The 17,916-nt window shown below is 41.6% G+C and overlaps 1 protein-coding gene across 37 annotated transcripts in view; it reads right to left on the bottom strand.

The window, feature by feature from the left end:
* The window catches only part of NRXN1 (neurexin 1), a 1,248,790-nt gene that overhangs the window by 80,040 nt on the left and 1,150,834 nt on the right, over positions 1 to 17,916 (bottom strand). For 2 of the 37 annotated variants that reach the window (XM_073339225.1, XM_073339229.1), the window contains exon 1: positions 26 to 162. The exons of 33 other annotated variants lie outside the window; for them this stretch is intronic. In XM_073339225.1, coding sequence (XP_073195326.1) covers positions 26 to 58 — 33 coding nt within the window. In that variant the 5' untranslated portion in view covers positions 59 to 162. Of the gene's footprint in view, positions 1 to 25; positions 163 to 17,916 lie in introns of those variants that run through there. 2 more of the 37 variants (XM_073339224.1, XM_073339226.1) reach the window with 2 other exon arrangements.

Raw genomic sequence — 17,916 nt, 5'->3', positions numbered from 1 at the left:
CATCAGCTGTGATAGAAGAAGCTACCTGAGAGGTTTCACAGTGCCATTTCATATCCATGTCTGCCTGGCTACCCTGCGTGCTTATAGCTTTTTTCTTAATTCTTAATGGAAATCCTAGGAAATTTAGTCCATCCTCTGAAATCAATACTGATGACAGGAGAGCTCCCTGACTCAGTGGGAGATCAAGATGATAAACTGCCTGCGCATCAGCCTGGCCTATCAGTGCCCTGCACACAGATGGGCGAGAAAAGACACAGAGAAGGCTCTATCCGTCACGTGTCACAGGAAAGCCAATGGCTGACACACTGCTGCAGGAAGAGATGCTGCAGTTTGTTCTGCAGATGAGAAGTACTGTGTATCACCATCAAGTGCCAGTATAGTAAAGTTCTGGCAGAATAGCCTGCTTATTCCCTAGCTCTTGATTGTAGATGCCAAACGAAGGTGCAGTTTTGATTTAATGTATGCATCATATGATTCCATTTATAAGGAATACTGCCTGCACAGCTTTACACTCTAACCTAAAGTGATTAAAGCAGAAGGAGAGGAAGAGGGATATAATAAATTCCAATACTCTGATCCTTTTAAAATATTGTGGTGTATTTCTCTTCAGCTGATTACTGTGTTTTAGCTCGCTATTAAATTAGCAACCTTAAACTGTGCAATTAGCTTGCATCTCTTTATAATCGCCTCAAAGCCCCATAACTGTAATTATAGTTTTATTCCTAAGCTAATGAATGACCATTTTTAATATGTCATGTTTATAATGAGTATTTTATGTGATTATTCTGTAAAGACAATTATGTCCCAAAATTAGAAAAACGACAAAATATAGAAGATTTATTTTTATTTTGAAGTCCCCAAAATATACAGTGACTGAAGAATTATTCTGTATCTGCCATAGACTTATTTACCATAACACTGTCCTTACTATGAAAGTTACAATAATTCTTTCATAAGGAGAGAATGAACATCTGGGTTACCATATGGAAACCTTTTCTAAAGTACATCTGCTATCATAGATCAGACTGCAACAAGAGATATATTGCACAGTTTTTCAAGGGAAGTGAAATGGTATGTCAGATTCGACAAAGAAGGTTACCTGTAAAAAATACTGTAGTGTTTTGTAACCAAGACACACACAACTGAACAAATAAACAAACCAAACTACATTTTACTGCAATGGACATTGGAATTATACATTTTAAAGTAATATAGTTCTGTTTTATTAGTCCTCTATTCAATACAACTTTGTGCTATGCAAATTTTCACACAGATACAATACGTCATGACAGCTCCAAGGGTTAATGTTATCAAGTGCCTATCTCCTTCTCCTTTAGGGCTTTTGCAGAATCACTCAAAATTACTTAGAATAATGAATATCTACAGTAAGAAAGAAGACAAGAGCTTTGGAACATGAAAGATGAAATTAAATTAGCAATTACTTTAACAAAAGCCCAGAGAATGTAAGCTATTTTGAACATTTTGAACGTCTCTGTTTTATTCTAGGTTACCATGTTGCACATTTCATTACTTATTTAGCAGTCCTTTTCCTTTGATTTTTGGCGTTGCTGCTAGTTTTCAAATCAGTTTGATTCAATGCAGCCTCTCATATAAACACAACTGTCTCTAAAATAAAAATGGACCTGATCCTTCCAATGACTTCAATGGAAGCTGTAGGTCATCAGAACTATGCTGGAGTCAGGTCCATGGTATCCTCTCAAAGAACACTATTTTAAATATGTTTTTAAATCAATATTCTCTTGTGTTGGATAGAAAATGCAATCCTTTATTAAGATATGCACAGAAATATACATATAGACACATACACATGCACACAAATGGCTGCTAAAGATAAACTCTAGTAAAATAAAAGTCATGGTTTTCTGTATAACCAACCCTCTGTACACCAATAAAATGAGTGAACTGATTAATTAAGATTAATTCTAATACAAGAAACTCCAGGACCTTTTCTATGTCCTATGTTTAGGACCAAGTTCTATGCACATGCATATGCACATATAATTCAGTAGGTGCCATATATGCCCAAATATAGGCAGAATTTAGTCTTTATGTTTTAGACTATTCAATATTTTAATTGCAATCTTGTATAACATAGTATTCGACATCCTGTGAACTGTAAAATCACTGTTAACAGCAGGGCTAGGTAGCAAAGAGGATGACTGCATTACCCTTATTGAACACTACTGCTGTTTGAATGAATTCACATCGCTTCTGATCTAGCCAATATTTCTGCTTGAACAAAGGTCTTTAGTGATAAAGAAAATGTTGTGTGGCTTGCTGGTAAGTGTAGTTATTACTTACTTATAAAGTGCGAGTATGTTTGGTATGGTGCAATGCACAGATTAAGGGACAGTCCCTGCTCTGAGTTTCCCACCCCTGCACTATGGCATAATTAGAATCAGCCGTGAGATGGAGCCTTACAGTAGGCTTTAGGGGAGAGTGATAGAAATGGGGAGCAAGTGGGGTTAGGAAGCATGAGACCACCCACATATATTTTTCTGGTTTTGTTTTCTTCTCACTCCATTGGGCACAGATCTCACCTATATTTTGACAGCTGTTGGGAGAAATGGTCAGAATTGCAAACTTCTCAGCATCTCAGTTGGTGTTGGTCCTGCTTTGAGCAGGGGACTGGACTAGATGACCTCCTGAGGTCTCTTCCAACCCTAATATTCTAGGATTCTATGATCTCCTCTCAGTGCAAATTTGGTACTTCCTACAAAAATTGGGAAGACCCTAGCATTTGTCTGCATGTGGTTCTTCTGCACAAAGGTGGAAGCAGGGTTGGGGTGGGGGGAGAGACAGTGGGTGCACAGCTCTACAGCAAATCCTGTTTGTTAGTCTGCAGGATCATAGCAGGGGTCAAGAATCTCCTGCTGTGGAGCTATTCACCCAGCATCTTTGCTAAGGAGATACAAGGGTTAATGTAGCCTCACAACTTCAGATCTGCTCTGCATCCTTGGGGAAGGAATCCTTCCTTGAAGATTCCCAGCCTATGTCCTACATTTGGGTTGTGCATTGAGTGGGAAGATTTTGGGGAAAATAACAACCATTTGTTTTTTTTAAACAAAAAGCCCCAAAACTGTTCTCATTATGAAAATCATGTGAAGTTAGATTATTAAATGAAAGTACATACATTTTAAATGGGCCAAATTTGGACTTTCTTATATACTCTTTACTCAAGCTTCCATACATCTCATTATTTGGCCTTCTCAAACAATAATGGCAACTTATCTATGGTATTCTGCTTGAAATATGATGTTCTGTAGCATGATTTTATGCTATCTCCATAAATAAAAAATGGTTCCTCATGTTGCCACTCTAACTAATCGGTGGATGAATGAGGTAGTTTGAACAACAGTATGTACGAAGGATGTCAGATCCTGAATTTCAAGCTTGTATAGATTTCTTTATAGAGCAGAGATGTCTAGCTGAAGTCTTCCTGTAATGCCAGTGGAAATCTGCTGCAAGTATAAAGGCATTCTTATTAACTGCCTCATTTGGTCAAAAGGGTGCAACACAGACTCTGACTGTCCTGTGTGAAATCTGTCCTGTTTAACTATAGAAACAGGTTTATAGCATGGAACTTGCTCAGACTATCCTCACATTTGTCAATGTTTGACCTTTAAACCTTCAGTGATGCATGATAATGAACACCAACTCTCTTCTTCTACCCAAACTCAAGAACTCTCCTGTTAATCAGAAACAAGGGGTTCTCTCTCTCATATATATTTATATAGATACATCTACATCTTCACAGATAATTGTGTATTTATTGTAACATACAACATTTATAAAAGTGTCTTTTATCCCAAAGAATCCTGAAGGGTTTAAAAAAAAAACTATGGCCCCAACTTAACAAATCAATTAAACACATGTTAACTGTAAGCATAAGTACTCATGGGCTTACATTTAAGCATGTGCTTAAGTGCTGTGTTGAATCATGGCTATGTGCACAAAGCACTACTGAAAACATACCCACGTAAGGAGGTGGTCAAGGATAGTTAACAATAAATTTCCTGGCAAGGGGACATTTTGCTCAAGGACATGAGGACAAACCTCTGCACTTATAAAAAGGGCTAGCAGTTTTTTTAACACACACAGAAAAGACAACATCAGCATTTTGAATGCACACCTGAGAGACCCACACAGCAAACTTACATAGCTCAAAGAAAGGAAAAATTGAGCCAAACCTGATCAGATTTGATTCACATATGCATACAGAGAGATAAATACAGTGTGCATATATATACACACACACGGACATACACATGCATAGTGACAGGTTTCAGAGTAGCAGTCGTGTTAGTCTGTATCCACAAAAAGAAAAGGAGTACTTGTGGCACCTTAGAGACTAACCAATTTATTTGAGCATGAGCTTTCGTGACCTACAGCTTACTTTATCAGATGCATGCAGTGGAAAATACAGTGGGGAGATTTTATATACACAGAGAACATGAAACAATGGGTGTTACCATACACACTGTAACAAGAGTGATCAGGTAAGGTGAGCTATTACCAGCAGTAGAGCAGGGACGGAACCTTTTGTAGTGATAATCAAGGTGGGTCATTTCCAGCAGTTGACAAGAACGTCTGAGGAACAGTGCGGGGTCGGGAGGAAGGGAATAAACATGGGGAAATAGTTTTACTTTGTGTAATGACCCATCCACTTCCAGTCTTTATTCAAGCCTAAGTTAATCGTATCCAGTTTGCAAATTAATTCCAATTCAGCAGTCTCTCACTGGAGTCTCTTTTTGAAGTTCTTTTGTTGAAGAATTGCCACTTTTAGGTCTGTAATCGAGAGACCAAAGAGATTGAAGTGTTCTCCGACTGGTTTTTTGAATGTTATAATTCTTGACGTCTGATTTGTGTCCATTTATTCTTTTACGTAGAGACTGTCCGGTTTGGCCAATGTAAATGGCAGAGGGGCATTGCTGGCACTTGATAGCATATATCACATTGGTAGATGTGCAGGTGAACTAGCCTCTGATAGTGTGGCTGATAGGCCCTGTGATGGTGTCCCCTGAACAGATATGTGGACACAGTTGGCAACAGGCTTTGTTGCAAGGATAGGTTCCTGAGTTAGTGTTTTTGTTGTGTGGTGTGTGGTTGCTGGTGAGTATTTGCTTCAGGTTGGGGGGCTGTCTGTAAGCAAGGACTGGCTTGTCTCCCAAGATCTGTGAAAGTGATGGGTCGTCCTTCAGGATAGGTTGTAGATCCTTGATGATGGGCTGGAGCGGTTTTAGTTGGGGGCTGAAGGTGACGGCTAGTGGTGTTCTGTTATTTTCTTTGTTAGGTCTGTCCTGTAGTAGGTAACTTCTGGGTACTCTTCTGGCTCTGTCAATCTGTTTCTTCATTTCAGCATCCCACCATCAACCTCAGCCTGGACCAGTCCACACAAGAGATCCACTTCCTGGACACTTCGGTGTTAATAAGTGATGGTCACATAAACACCACCCTATACCAGAAACCTTCTGACCGCTATATTTACCTACATGCCTCCAGCTTTCATCCAGACCACACCACATGATCCATTGTCTACAGCCAAGCTCTATGATACAACCGGATCTCTTGTGTGGACTGGTGCAGGCTGAGGTTGATGGTGGGTTGCTGAAGTGAAGAAACAGATTGATAGAGCCAGAAGAGTACCCAGAAGTTACCTACTACAGGACAGGCCCAAAAAAGAAAATAACAAAACACCACTAACCGTCACTTTCAGCCCCCAACTAAAACCTCTCCAGCACATCATCAAGGATCTACAACCTATCCTTAAGGAGAACCCATCACTCTCACAGATCTAGGGAGACAGGCCAGCCCTTGCTTACAGACAGCCCGCCAACTTGAAGACAGAGACAAACACCTACAAGATCTCTATCAAGCATTCTTACAACTACAGTACCCACCTTTTTTTTTTTTTTTTTTGCTTGGGGCGGCAAAAAAGCTCAAGCCGGCCCTGACAGGAAGTCAGACTAGATGACCTGGTGGCCCCTTCTGGCCTTACACTCTATGACTCTAAAACCAAAATATTATTAAAAGATAAAATTAAAAGTTGTTTTAAACCTAATGCTTAAAGCCAAGCCATCTGCAGAAGAAACAGGAAGAAATCTTGCTAATGGTTAGTTCCAATTTGTAAAGAAGCCAGGGAGCTAGGAAGAGACAATCACAAGGAAGAAAAAAAAAGATAAATAATCTTTCACTGGAAAAATTAAAGATCACTTCTGACATAAATACAGAGCAGCATTCCAAGCCTCTGGAGGTATTATGCCTGTGCCTCATTAATTAAAGATAATCCAGAATTACAATGTTTAATTATTTGCAAAGATTCACTGTATTTTCCATATCTACAAGAAAATGCCAATTGGCACATGCAGAAATTCTTTGACTCCCAAGGTCCATTACATAAAGAACAGGATTTATGGGCTCAGTTCATACTGCGCCAAAGCTGGCTCAGAACTCAGATAAATGTGGCTTTATACCACTGTGCACCTCCCATATCCTGGGCTGGCTGGGGACTGCTTTGGCCCCAGGTACAGGTTACAGAAATCTGAAGGCTACCCTACCTTGCACTTGGCTGGCCCTGGCCCCAAAGGGCTGTTGTGACACCCTCTGTCCCCCACATTTCTATTCCCTACTATTGAGTGCATGTATGGAAAAGAAGAAATTGTACCTTTGCAAGTTGCACTTTCAGGATAAAGAGATTGCACTACAGTACTTGTATGAGGTGAATTGAAAAAATACTATTTCTTTTGTTTATCTTTTTTACAGTGCAAATATTTGTAATGAAAATAATAATATAAAGTGAGCACTGTATACTTTGTATGCTGTGTTGTAATTGAAATCAACATATTTGAAAATGTAGAAAACGTTCAAAATATTTATAATAATTTTAATTGGTATTCTATTATTGGTTCACAGTGCAATTAAAACTGTGATTAATCACAATTAATTTTTTTAATCAGATTAATTTGTTTTGAGTTAATCCCTTGAATTGACGGTGGATAGAAAGTTGGCTAGATCATCGGACTCAATGGGTAGTGATCAATGTCTCGATGTCTAGCTGGCAGACGGTATCAAGCGGAGTGCCCCAGCGGTTGGGCCTGTGGCTGGTTTTGTTCAAGATCTTCATTAATTATTTGGATGATGGGATGGGTTGCATCGTCAGCAAGTTCACGGATGATACTAAGCTGAGGAGAGAGGAAGGTACGCTGGAGGGTAGGGATAGGGTCCAGAGTGACCTAGACAAATTGGAAGACTGGGCCAAAAAAATCTGATAAGGTTCAACAAGGTCAAGTGCAGAGTCCTGTACTTAGGACAGAAGAATCCCATGCACTGCCACAGGCTGGGGACCCACTGTTGAAGTGGCAATTTTGCAGACAAGGACCTGGGGATTACAGTGGACGAGAAGCTGGATATAAGTCAACAGTGTGCCCTTGTTGCCAAGAAAGCTAACGGCATATTGGGCTGCATTAGTAGCAGCACTGTCAGCAGATCGAGGGAAGTGATTATTCACCCCTATTCGGCACTGGTGAGGCCACATCTGGAGTATTGCATTCAGTTTTAGGGCCCCCACTACAGAAAGGATGTGGACAAATTGGAGGGCAACGAAAATGATCAGGGGGCTGGGACACATGACTTATGAAGAGAGGCTGAGGGTGTGACAGGTTGGGTCACAGAGACCCCCTTAGGACTGCCACCTAGTGTGCTGATACTACCTCTGAGCCCATTTTCCCTGGCAGCTTGGGACTTCAGAACTCTGCCTTGTTGAGCCAGACATGCCACAGCTCCAACACAGACCCAGGGTCTGAACCACGTCACCCAAAAACTGCAGACTTAACTGAAAATGGCTTAGAAAGTGCTCCTGTCTCTAGCACCCAGATACCCAGTTCCCAATGGGATCCAAACTGCAAATAAATCCGTTTTACTCTGTATAAAGCTTATACAACGTAAACTTGTAAATTGTCTGCCCTCTATAACACTGATAGAGAGATATGCACAGCTGTTTGCTCCCCCCACCCAGGAATTAATTACTTGCTCTGGGTTAATTTATAAGCAAAAAGTGATTTTATTAAATATAAAAAGTTGGATTTAAGTGGTTCCAAGTAATAACAGACAGAACAAAGTAAATTACAAAGGAAAATATAACGAAACCATGAAAGTCAAAGCCTAATACAGTAGGAAACTAAATGCAGGTAAATCTCACCCTCAGAGATGTTCCAATTAGCTTCTTTCACAGACTAGACTCCTTTCTAGTCTGGGCCCAATCCTTTCCCCTGGTACAGTCCTTGTCCCAGCTCAGCTGGTAGCTAGGGGATTTCTCATGACTGCAGCTTCCTTTGTTCTGTTCCACCCCCTTTTATAGCTTTGGCACAAGGTGGGAATCTTTTGTCTCTCTGGGTCCCCACCCCTCCTTCTAAATGGAAAAGCACCAGGTTTAAGGATCATTTCAGTACCAGGTGACATGGTCACATGTCCTTTGAGACCCCAAGCCTTCATTCTTCCTGGCCTGACTCACAAGAAGGCTTGCAAGTAAACAGAGCCATCTATAGTCAATTGTCCTGGTTAATGGGAGCCATCAAGATTCTAAACCACCATTAATGACCCACACTTTGCATAATTATAATAGGACCTCAGAGTTATATTTATATTCCTAGTTTCAGATACAAGAATGATACATTCATACAAATAGGATGAACAAACTCAATACATTATAAGCTTTGTAATGATACCTTACATGAGACCTTTTCCATGAAGCATATTCCAGTTACATTATATTCACACTCATTAGCATATTTTCATAAAATCATATGGAGTGCAACATCACACAGGGAACTGGGTTTATTTAGTCTGCAGAAAAGAAGAGTTAGGCGGGATCTGACAGCAGCCTTCAACTACCTGAACAGGGGTTCCAAATAGGATGGAGCTTGGCTGTTCTCAGTGGTGGCAGATGACAGAACAAGGATCAATGGTCTCCAGTTGCAATGGGGGAGGTGTAGGTTGGATATTAGAAAAAAAAACTATTTCTCTAGGAAGGTGGTGAATCACTGAAATGGGTTACCTGGGGAGGTGGTGGAATCTCCATCCTTACAGGTTTTTAAGGCCCAGCTTGACAAAACCATGGCTGGGATGATTTAGTTGGTGTTGGTCCTGCTTTGAGCAGGGGTTTGGACTAGATGACCTCCTGAGGTCTCTTCCAACCCTAATTTTCTTTGACTCTATGGTTCTATGATAATTGACATCCCTAATTCAAATGTTCTTCCCATTGACTTCAATGGAAGCAGGATAAGGCTTTTACAGTCTATTACATCTCAAAGAATGTCAGGAGTGACCCTTGATAAGCCTCCTAAGGCTTATAACTTCTGATGGGCACCCAGTGAGCCTAAATTAAGTGATGGAATTTGAGGTGGTTCCTATCAAGCTTCCCAGGGCTCAGGGGGTTCACACACGCATGTGCACACGCATACCCCCATCTATATATGCATTCTTTTGTTCTTTAGGATTATGCTATTGTAAAAATGCTGTTATTTAAAAAAATTAATGTGCCCATGATTTCAATTTGGGTGTCATAAATGGGATAAGAAATCCATTAAGGTCTAACACACATTTATAAATACTGAGAGAGAGAAAGAGATGCCAAATGACTTTTTAAGCGAGGATAGTTCACAAACAATACAGATATTTTGCTACTTCACATATTTTTTAACATTCTTAAATCTTTGAGTTACAATTGAAATTTGGTAATATAATTTTATTTTTCAAAAAATGATTAGAGTATGGACTAAATTCTACCCAGATTTATACCCCCAAGTAACCCCATTGCAACACGGTGCCTTTTGTGGAGTTGTACAGGATAAGAGGAAGGGCAGATTTTATCCTTTTGAGTCAGCCTGCAACATGAACAGAAGGAACAAGTACAGACACCTAAATTTATGAAATCAAACAAAGCTGTTATTCCAGAAAGCAGCTGTGATTGTTAATAAATGCGATATTGTGGATATAAGAAAAGTGAAAGCTAGGATTCCAGAGCATTTCCCCTCACCTTTCCCTGCCCTTCTCCCTTGCTGCATCAGAGACTCTTTCAGCAGCTGAAGAATTTTTGGGGCAATTTCACATTTATAAAACTATTGTGATACAGCATGGCCAGAGGGCAGCAGGAGAGTGGGTTTTTTTGAAGCAAAAAAGGTGTTTTTATTTGCATAACACATGTATAAAACAAAAAACAGCATATGCAATGTGTAACACAGCAGCCAATCACAATTGTTTTCTCATTAGCTTCAGGGGAGGGAAGTGTTCAAGCTTGCCTGGGCCCAGAGCGGGGGGCTTCCTTGACTCTTGTGGTCTTCCACTCTTCCGAGTTACCTGGTGGCCCAGAGCGAGGGGGCTTCATCGACTCTCAAGGTCTGCCACCCCCTCGATTTACCTGGCGCCACGCCCAGTGTCACCAACAATTCCCTCCTTTGAAAGCACCCAACAAGAGGGGCAGGCTGTGGGGGGGGCAATATGGGGGGGGCGCACGTGCATCCACGTGTGAAAGGACCCCTCTAAGGTGGTGGTGTCCGCAGCAGCAATGGCTGGGGTCCTTTACTCTCTCCCCCAATCAAAGGTTCAAACAAAGGGAACCGGACAGGGACACTGAGCAGAGAACCTCGGGCAGCGCCCTCCGCTCCTCAAAAGCATCAAGGGAGTCGGTGGACGCCGCCCAGAGGAACTCCGCCTGGATACGTGAAAGGACCAAGGATCGGAAAACGGCCCCACAGTCACAGGAAACTCCATCGGCCAACCTCCTCTCTCTGGTTTTATAGGTGGCCGTTTTAGCCAGGGCCAGGAGGAGGTTAACTAGGAGATCCCGCGACTTTGTGAGGCCATGGATGGGGAGTGCATAAATAAAAAGGTGAGGGGAAAAATGCAACCAAAAACAACCAAAAACCAATAATAGAAGATTTGTGAGGAGCCAGAACAGGGGCTGCAGCCTGGCGCACTCCAAATATGCGTGTGCCAGGGTTTCCCTCACACTGCAAAAGGGACAAGTATCTGGGATGGGGGTGAACCGTGCCAAGTATGTGCCCGTGCTCACAGTTCCGTGAAAGCAGGAGAGTGTTAGAAGGGAGCCTTATTCCCTGTAGAGAGAAGAAAGTTTTCTATAAATAAATTAAAGCACCTGAAGCCAATTAAAGCACCTGAAGCCAGTCACATGATAAAAATCCACTGCTTCAATCAGACAAGAGGAGGAGTTGAAGCAGAGTGGATTGGTATTGGAGCAGAGAGCAGTTTGGAGGGAAGCAGAGGAGAGTTTGGAGAAGTGCTGTGGTGGGCTAAAAAGACCAAGACCTTAGGTAAAGGGACACCTGGTTTGTGCAGAGGGAGGGCAGGAAGCTCTACAAGCTGAAGGGCAGGAGAGGGAAGGAACTGCTAGTTCTAGTGGTTTACCGCTATCCCGAGGGCCCCTGGGCTGGGACCTGGAGTAGAGGGTGGGCCTGGGTCCCTCCCTCTCCCCTCCCCTCCTCTAGGACACTAGTGGGGCAGTTAATACCCCAGTTCCGGGGCAGGAAATGGTGCCCTGAACCACCACCACCCCCCACACAAGAAGAGAAAGTGAGAGACCCATCATAGTAGTGCTGGCAATTTGCCACACTATTTAAAGCTAAAACTAACAGAGGAGGAAATATAATGTGTGGTTTTGATTGATTTGGCTCTTCAGCTTTATAAAACTTCACTTGTGCAAAGAAGATTGCTGTGAGTGTATTGCTTGTTCTACTTTTAAATCTTACCTTTCCACAGACACCCACATAATAACTTTGAAATAAATGCACAAATACGTTAATTTTTGGCCTTGCTACATTTTGCAGAGGGGGAGGATAAGAAAAAATTATTAAGAGAGTGAAACCTTCCTTCTAAATTAAAGGTTTCATACCCTAATAAATCACTTCTTTAGCTGTTGGTAAACGGTTCTATTATCCCCTAATGTGGAGAAACCCATAGAGGATAGGAGTCTACCATTGCCTGTTTAATCAGAAAACTGTTTTGACTGTTGTGTCAGGTAAACAGCATAGTCTAAAATGTGTTGTTCTCTGTTGAATACTACACCCTGCAGAAAAATAAAATAGCTATTGAAGAAGCACACATGCACAAAGGCCAGGGTTTAAAGCTGACTCTTCCTCTAACATAGTTATTCTTTGATTGAAGATACAGAGGTTGTCCTGTGACTGAAGTAATGCTCAGCATTTCCTTGGTCCCATCAGCTGGGAGCCAAACAAAAAATCTGAGTAGACACAGATTACTGAGTCAAATGGCAGCAGCCAAAGGGAGCTCAGTCTACTGTACTCTGACAAACATGGGACTACTGAGGAAAAAAAATCTGTTAACAAAGAGCTAAGTAATTAGGGTAACTGTTAGCTAATTAACACGGTGCTCTGATTATAGCCTGGGCGGTGGACTGCAAAACTAATGTAGGAATTCACATGCAGCAGTGCACATCCCGCTCTGGATATCAACCTCTAGTTTACTGGACGGCTATGATATTGCTAGGCTGATTCATCAATAAGACTACTGGCATTTGCAATGCATGAAGCTGCTCACCTGCCTCCCTGCCAAAAGTAACGTTTGAAATGAAGGGGGCTATACCACAGAGAGAAAACAGACAAACAGCAAGAGACACATAAACCAAACTATATTCAAATCAACCCTGAGGCAAAAACAACCTATGGGTAAGAAAGTGAATTTTGAAAGAGAGCCTAACATTCTCAGGTGAAACACAGCAAAGAGGGAAATGCGCTTGGTCCTGGATACTTGGGCAGCTCGGATACTATTGGTCAGGTGGCAACAAGATAGCGGTTTTTTTCCTTTTAAGATGCTCTAGCTCCTGAAAATTCAGCAATTTCTCCATAGAAAAATACCTCATATGAGTAAAAATTCTTTCTAAAGCTTATTTTATTTAAAGAGACATTTTAATAGAATGGGATGAATATTATGAGGCTTAAGAGCCTGATCCAAAGCTCATAGAAGCTAAGGAAAGACCTCATTGGGCCTTGAATTGGGTGCTAAGGGTCAGGGGTGAAATCCTGGCCCCAGCAAAGTCAATGGGAATTTTACCATTGATTTAATGGGGCCAGGATTTCAGCACTTATTTTTAAAAACCCTGGTCTCTGCTTTTGTATCCATTTCTTTTCAGACACAGTTATTTGTGGGTGCAAATGAGAATTTGTATTTGTCTAACTACCAAGGTTGCCATTAACAATTCAACATTTGGCAGTAGCTACCACCTCTCGGGGACAGGACTACTTCACTTATGCCAGCACTGCACAACTTTAACTTCTGCCACAGATCTGCCACCAGACTAACTGAATTAACAAAATCTGTAGCTACTATGGTCATAGCTCCTTTCTGGCCATTGTCACCCACTTCCAGGAGTATGTGAGAATTTTACAGTCCCCCTTCTAGCTTTGGTTTGGCTGCTTTGTGTTACTAGGGTCTGATTACCTTAGTAGAGGTTGTGTATATTACCAATGACCTCCATCAGGGTTTACACCAGCACAGAATTTAAGGTAGTTCATTTCACATTATTTGTTCATGACCCCTGTGTTGTTATATAGACTCTAAATAGACCACTGCCTAAGACTATTCAGATCCAATTCCAATCAAAATCAATGGAAAGCCATGGTGGAGGTCCTTAGGATTTCAAAACTCAGCTTCAAATGTTCATATAAAGAAGCAGCAGATCTCAAAGGCTCTGGTTGCATATAGGGTAGACTAAAATGCCCAAATACTGAGGCTGTAGACCTTCAAATTAAGAAAACGAGAATAAATTCACAGGAAATTAACTTGAAGAATTAGATGAATGGTACTTTTTTGTCTTTATTTTTTAAGTATTGCTCTCTGCTGGGAGAGAAATACAGCGGTGCACAGACAATCCAAGAAGTTTTTGGAAAGTGTAGAGGACAATTGCCTGGTGCAAGTGGTGGAGGAACCAACTAGGGGCAGAGCTCTTCTTGACCTGCTGCTCACAAACCGGTAACAATTAGTAGGAGAAGCAAAAGTGGAGGGGAACCTGGGAGGCAGTGACCATGAGATGGTCGAGTCCACAAGGAAGAAAGGAGAGCAGCAGAATACAGCCCTGGACTTCAGAAAGACAGACTTTGACTTCCTCAGGGAACTGATGGGCAGGATCCCCTGGGAGAATAACATGAGGGGGAAAGGAGTCTAGGAGAGCTGGCTGTACTTTAAAGAATCCTTATTGACATTACAGGAACAAACCACCCTGATGTGTAGAAAGAATAGTAAATATGGCAGGCGACCAGCTTGGCTTAACAGTGAAATCCTTGCTGATCTTAAACACAAAAAAGAAGCTTACAAGAAGTGGAAGATTGGACATATGACCAGGGAGGAGTATAAAAATATTGCTCATACAGGAGTGAAAACAGGAAGGCCAAATCACACTTGGAGTTGCAGCTAGCAAGAGATGTTAAGAGTAACAAGAAGGGTTTCTTCAGGTATGTTAGCAACAAGAAGAAAGTCAAGGAATGTGTGGGCCCCTTACTGAAGGACGGAGGCAACCTAGTGACAGAGGATGTGGAAAAAGCTAATGTACTCAATGCTTTTCTTGCCTCTGTCTTCACGAACAAGGTCAGCTCCCAGACTACTGCACTGGACAGCACAGCATGGGGAGGAGGCGACCAGCCCTCTGTGGAGAAAGAAGTGGTTCGGGACTATTCAGAAAGACTGGATGAGCACAAGTCCATGGGGCCGGATGCGCTGCATCTGAGAGTGCTAAAGGAGTTGGCGGATGTGATTGCAGAGCCATTGGCCATCATCTTTGAAAACTCATGTCGATCGGGGGAGGTCCTGGATGACTGGAAAAAGGCTAATGTAGTGCCTATCTTTAAAAAAGGGAAGAAGGAGGATCCAGGGAACTACAGGCCAGTCAGCCTCACCTCAATCCCTGGAAAAATCATGGAGCAGGTCCTCAAGGAATCAATTCTAAAGCACTTAGAGGAGAGGAAAGTGATCAGGAACAGTCAGCATGGATTCACCAAGGGTAAGTCATGCCTGACTAATCTAATTGCCTTCTATGATGAGATCACTGGCTCTGTGGATGAGGGGAAAGCAGTGGACGTGCTATTCCTTGACTTTAGCAAAGCTTTTGATACGGTCTCCCATAGTATTCTTGCCAGCAAGTTAAAGAAGTATGAGCTGGATAATGGACTATAAGGTGGATAGAAAGGTGGCTAGATCATCGGGCTCAATGGGTAGTGATCAATGGCTCCATGTCTAGTTGGCAGCCAGTATCAAGCGGAGTGCCCCAAAGGTTGGTCCTGGGGCCAGTTTTGTTTAACATCTTTATTAATGATCTGGAGGATGGTGTGGATTGCACCCTCAGCAAGTTTGCAGATGACACTAAACTGGGAGGACAGGTAGATACGCTGGAGGATAGGGATAGGATACAGAGGGACCTAGACAAATTGGAGGATTGGGCCAAAAGAAATCTGATGAGGTTCAACAAGGACAAGTGCAAACTCCTGCACTTAGGATGGAAGACTCCCATGCACTGCTACAGACTAAGGACCGAATGGCTAGGCAACAGTTCTGTAGAAAAGGACCTAGGGGTTACAGTGGACGAGAAGCTGGATATGAGTCAACAGTGTGCCCTTGTTGCCAAGAAGGCCAATGATATTTTGGGATGTAGACGTAGGGGCATTGCCAGCAGATCGAGGGATGTGATTGTTCCCTTCTATTCAACATTAGTGAGGCCTCATCTGGAGTACTGTGTCCAGTTTTGGGCCCCACACTACAAGAAGGATGTGGAAAAATTGGAAAGCGTCCAGCGGAGGGCAACAACAATGATTAGGGGACTGGAACACATGAGTTATGAGGAGACGCTGAGGGAACTGGGATTATTTAGTCTGCAGCAGAGAAGAATGAGGGGGGATTTGATAGCTGCTTTCAACTATCTGAAAGGGGGTTCCAAAGAGGACGGATCTAGACTGTTCTCAGTGGTAGCAGATGACAGAACAAGGAGTAATGGTCTCAAGTTGCAGTGGGGGAGGTTTAGGTTGGATATTAGGGGAAACTTTTTCACTAGGAGGGTGGTGAAGCACTGGAATGCATTACCTAGAGAGGGGGTGGAATCTCCTTCTTTTGAGGTTTTTATGGTCAAGGTTGACAAAGCCCTGTCTGGGATGATTTAGTTGAGGATTGGTCCTGCTTTGAGCAGGGGGTTGGACTAGATGACCTCCTGAGGTCCCTTCCAACCCTGATATTCTGTGATTCTATGATTTTATGAAGTATTACTGTTAAATTGGTGTAAATGATAGTAAATGCACAGATGCATTATAAGTTGGTAACAATTTTTTTCTTCTATTGATGCTGAGGTTCATGACAAAGCTTGAAGGCCATATCAGTGCTTTTTCAGTATTACCTTTAGAATTTAATACTTTTTATTTAGAACCCCTCCCTTATGAAATGTACATAATTTTTCAAACTACATCACTTTTTTTTCAAACCATCAGTCTGGAGGGGGACTGCATAATGTGCAATGTATGGTGGAAAGACCAGAGATAATTTGACAGAATGAATTAGCATCAAGGCATGGAATATAAGTGCAGAGGTTCCATATCTTTTGATGTTCACCATTTTTGAAGCTTACATTCTGACAGATTATTCATATTCATTTCTCTCAGTACACATTCACTTAAAGCACAAATTAGCAATAACTTTGATTTCTTTAGCAAGAGACATAGAGAGGCTAAAAGGCATTGCTCATCATTTTGTTATCCTTCCAGAACATCTGCTGGATATTGCAGGGAAAAAAAGGATTTGCATGCTTTTGCTGAATATCTGTCTAACAGCCTAGTTATGCTGGTCACAGTTTTGTAAGCAGTATAAAAAGCTTAAAAACTGTAAACTACAAGTCTCATGCACAATGTCCTACACATGCACATATGCACATTTTAGAAACACCCTATATGTCTTCTGCATTGGTTACTATCAAATATTTTTATTTCTCTTTCATGCTAAGAGACAAGTAATTAGAGTACCACTCGTCAATAGACAATTTTATTGTCCAATGCAGCTCTGAATAATCCCCATAATTTAACTAGCTTCTGGGTGAGCCAGCAGGGAATATCCACAGAAAACAAAGAATTTGACAAACACCAAGGGCTGTTAAGTACAAAGCGGCTTTCAAGAAAATAAAGAGCTACACGAGATTATTTTTATGTAGTGGAATGAAAACAAAGAAATGGTGCAGCTATTTTTTCCTTCTTTTCAGCAAATCATCTCTGCTATTTTGCCCTAACTAAGCCCTAAAGGTCTGGTGCACTCTCATTGCTGCAAACTGCATATCCTTCTGTACCAGTGACAGCTGCCTAGCCGCAGGCAGATTTACCCAAAAAAGAAGAATAGGAGACTTATCCACTTTTAGCTTCTCTCAGGAGTCTTAGAAGCAGAGGGCAGCTTTGGGTTCTGCAGGGCTTAATGCAGCCAATAGGAGGTTGTAGGAGAGATGTTCTGAATCAGCGCATCCCTCAGCAGAGTGGGGTGAAATCTTTGAATTTTTTTTTGCCCCAAAAATGCATATTTGGGTTGCCTGAAACATTTAGTGAATTCATATCAATTTCACCAAACTGTTTAAGTAAAAAATGAACCTAAAAAGTTCTGAAAAATCAAAATGATGTATTTGGAAAATTCAATTCTAAATAACTTTTTATTAGTATATTTACTTTAATTTTATTTACTTGCCTATATACCTCATAATCAAAATGAAACATTTTGTTCAACTAAAATGATTTTATTTTTCTATTTTTTGAAAGTGCCAACAAACTGAAAAATCAGTTAGTCACATAGCTCTATCCCATCCCGACCACATCTTCTTTCTATCCTGTGCTGCCCAGTTTGGGGGCCAGACTT

This window comes from Lepidochelys kempii, chromosome 3 (genome assembly GCF_965140265.1).
Source record: "Lepidochelys kempii isolate rLepKem1 chromosome 3, rLepKem1.hap2, whole genome shotgun sequence".
NCBI lineage: Eukaryota > Metazoa > Chordata > Testudines > Cheloniidae > Lepidochelys > Lepidochelys kempii.
The sequence above is the reverse complement of the archived record's forward strand: the minus strand, read 5'-3'. Positions and strand labels throughout refer to the sequence as shown.